Source organism: Colobus angolensis, unplaced genomic scaffold (genome assembly GCF_000951035.1).
Source record: "Colobus angolensis palliatus isolate OR3802 unplaced genomic scaffold, Cang.pa_1.0 Scaffold39, whole genome shotgun sequence".
NCBI classification, from domain to species: domain Eukaryota; kingdom Metazoa; phylum Chordata; class Mammalia; order Primates; family Cercopithecidae; genus Colobus; species Colobus angolensis.
Genome location: NW_012117265.1, coordinates 4,994,711 through 4,998,042, shown reverse-complemented (window position 1 = coordinate 4,998,042; position 3,332 = coordinate 4,994,711). Strand labels below are relative to the sequence as shown.

The window sequence follows — 3,332 nt, the reverse complement described above, 5'->3', positions numbered from 1 at the left end:
AAAAAAAAAAAAGCAACTGCATGAAAGCTTCAATGTGTAGAATAAACTCAGGCTTTGCTGTTTAGCATTTTCATTTCTGTATAATGATGTAGTTTGATTCTATTAAGGAATATTTCATTTTAATGACCTCAGACTTTGGTCTTTGTTAGAATCCTTTGAAATTGGAATATGGGAGCCCCTCTATCCCACCGTTGTCAGTGTTGCATATTGCTAGACTCTTCCAGAGTCACCCTGGGGCTGACTTCAGTTCTGGGCCACGACTTCAAATAGCTCTAACGTTTCCCCCGACCCAAAACACACACACCCCATGTCTGACATCTAAACAGAAAGACTGGGGGTTGGGGAGGAAGTCTTGGTGTTTTTAGGAACTGGTTTTTATTTTGAAGATTTTACCTTTAACAGGGACTTTTAAAAAATCTATTTCTGTTCCCTAAAATTTTCTAAAAAGTTTTATGTTCTGTAGAATGTGTCTTACAATTGTATTTCATGTTTAATACTGCCTAACTTGAGGCCTGTGTGTGGGTGTGGTGTGGTGTGGTGGCTCACGCCTGTAATCCCAGCAATTTGGAGGCCAAGAGTTTGAGACTAGTCTAGGCAACATAGTGAGACCCCACCTCTACAAAATATAAAAAAAATTAGCCAGGTGTGGTGGCGTACACCTGTAGTTCCAGCTACTTGGGAGACTTAGGCAAGAGGATCACATGAGGCTGCAGGGAGCTGTGACCATGCCACTGCATTCCAGCCTCAGTGACAGAAGGAGACCCTGTCTCAAAAAAAAAAAAAAAAAACCCTGCCCAACTGGGTCATTAAACTGTGTAGATCCCTCAGAAAAAAATTAGCCAGGCGTGGTGGCAGGCGCCTGTAATCTCAGCTAGTTGGGAGGCTGAGGCAAAAGAATTGCTTGAACCCGGGAGGTGGAGGTTGCAGTGAGCCAAGATTGTGCCATTGCATTCCAGCCTGGGTGACAGAGCAATACTGTGTCTAAAAAAAAGAAAAAATTTAGCTATATGATGTTTGACAGTTGAAATGGTAGGGGCTTTTTTTCTTGCTAATTAAAATATATAAAATATACTTGTCATCAGGGATTTTCTTTTGAGTTCTTTTGCTGGTTTGGAATTATGCTTTTTAAGTTCAAATGTTATTTACTGCTTTGACATAATTTTAGTTTGCATTGACTTTTTCTTTTTAAGGAATGGGAATGGAAGGCATAGGATTTGGAATAAATAAGATGGGAGGTAAGAAATTTAAAATGAAGTATAAGCATAATCACTTTTAGGCATGGTTTTCTCTCTTTCCTCTTTTCTTTCTTGTTTAAACCCTGCATGAAATTCTCTTTGGTTTCAGTTTGAGTCTAGAAATGACTTCCTCCTGCCTGTCCATCCTTCCAGCGGGTGTCTTGGCTTTTGGTTCTGGCTGTCTCACTAACTAGCTCTGTGACCTTGGGCAGACCACTCCATCTCTGTGCCTCTTTTTGCTTGTCTGTTCATTGAGGGGGTTGGATCAGACCAGCTTTTTGAAGGTGGTGATTTTTAAACAAGGGTGCTAGCATTTTTTTGTTTTTCAGAAGCCCTTAAACTTGATAGATAAGTTCTTGGCAGAAGATACCCCAGTTGAAACGTGATAGAATTTTTCTTTCCCTGCTCAGTCTAAGCAGTCTTGTTGGATGATGCTGAAATGTGAACATCTCTTGCAGGAATGGAGGGGCCCTTTGGTGGTGGTATGGAAAACATGGGTCGATTTGGATCTGGGATGAACATGGGCAGGATAAATGGTAAGCATCGTGTTTTCTTCCTGCTTTCACCCACCCTTTGTCGGCTGTTGCCTCTCAGGTGACTTTTAAGCTACAGACCCACTGAATAAGTGATTTCTCATTTCTGCTTTTCAACCGAATCAAATGTCTTTTGAATTGCCTTAAATATTTCAAGAACTAGACATAATAGTCGACTTACTTCACTTGGTCGCTAGTCTTTCACATGTCCTATGTTCCCAAGCTCTGCAGTAATTTTCGAGTGCAGTGTTAAAAAATGTACATATTTGTGATTATGGTCTCTTGAGTATGAGGGATTCATTAAAGTTTGTGATCAAGTTTGTCTGTCTCTGGGAGCGCTGGAAGGGGTAGTTCTTGGTCATCTGCCCCAGCTGCAAGTTGTCCAAAGAGGCATTAATAAAAAAAGAGCCTTGTCCGTAGGCTCTTTTAATTTAGCATTTGCATTATGCAAATTCTGGTTTAGTGTAATTCGAATCCTCCACCAACTTTTCTTTTTTTTTTTTTTTTTTTTTTTTTTTTTTTTAATGAGACAGGGTCTCACTCTGTTGCCCAGACTAGAGTGCAATGGTACGATCTTGGCTCACAGTGCGAGCTCCACCTCCCAGGTTCAAGTGATTCTCCTGCCCCAGCCTCCTGAGTAGCTGGGGTTACAGATGTATGCCACCATGCCTGGCTAATTTTTATATGTTTAGTAGAGATGGAGTTTCACCATGTTGGCCAGGCTGGCCTCGAACTCCTGACTTCAGGTGATCCGCCCGCCTCGGCCTCCCAAAGTGGTGGGATTACAGGTGTGAGCCAGCATGGTCGGCCCCCACCCCCAACTTTTTAACAGAAATATAAATAATATAATAACCATGTAGTATTGCATTTATTCCTTGTGAGAACCACATGATATGTACATACTGCTATCCCCATTTCATCCGAAACAGAGGCACAGAGAGTGACATGCCTAAGTCACGTGACTGGTAAACGATGGTGCCTGCATGTGAACCCAGGCTGTCTGGCTCCAGAGCCTGGCACTTCATCATGTGGGAATCTTGCCTTTTAGAAGTGCCTCCAGCACAGCACTTGGCCCAGGGCACCAGCAGGGCTACAGAATGTGCATGATAAATTGGAAATCTTCCTTTTTGAAATCCTCTATGTGTTGGTGACTTTTTGACCTTCCCCTTCACCACAGGAAAGCTACTGCTTGTTTACACAGAAACTTTCTTGGAATGGGAAGTCATTAGAAATTTGGGTATAAACCTTCCTTTGCGGGTCTGTCATAACAGAGAATGTGAAAATGGTACAAGGATAGACATCACTGTCAGGCTTGAAAGGCGGCTGTCCCTGGTGATCAGGCCCTTCTTCCAGTGCACAGGGAGCAGTGGGGCAAGATGTGTGTTGCTCTCTTCATGGGTGCCTTGTTCTAGAAGCTGGTAAAAGGATGTAGGAAGGCCGGGCGCGGTGGCTCAAGCCTGTAATCCCAGCACTTTGGGAGGTCGGGGTAAGAGGATTGCTTGAGCTCAGGAGTTCAAGATCAGCCTAGGCAACATGGCGAAACTGCATCTCTCTCTTTTTAAAG

General features: G+C 42.9%; 1 protein-coding gene across 2 annotated transcripts in view; it reads left to right on the top strand.

Annotated features, from left to right (window-relative positions):
- The window catches only part of HNRNPM (heterogeneous nuclear ribonucleoprotein M), a 42,715-nt gene that overhangs the window by 28,721 nt on the left and 10,662 nt on the right, over window positions 1–3,332 (top strand). Inside the window, exons 12-13 of one of the 2 annotated variants that reach the window (XM_011954933.1) lie at window positions 1,191–1,235; window positions 1,694–1,771. In XM_011954933.1, coding sequence (XP_011810323.1) covers window positions 1,191–1,235; window positions 1,694–1,771 — 123 coding nt within the window. The remainder of the gene's footprint in view (window positions 1–1,190; window positions 1,236–1,693; window positions 1,772–3,332) is intronic. The other variant, XM_011954934.1, reaches the window with a different exon arrangement.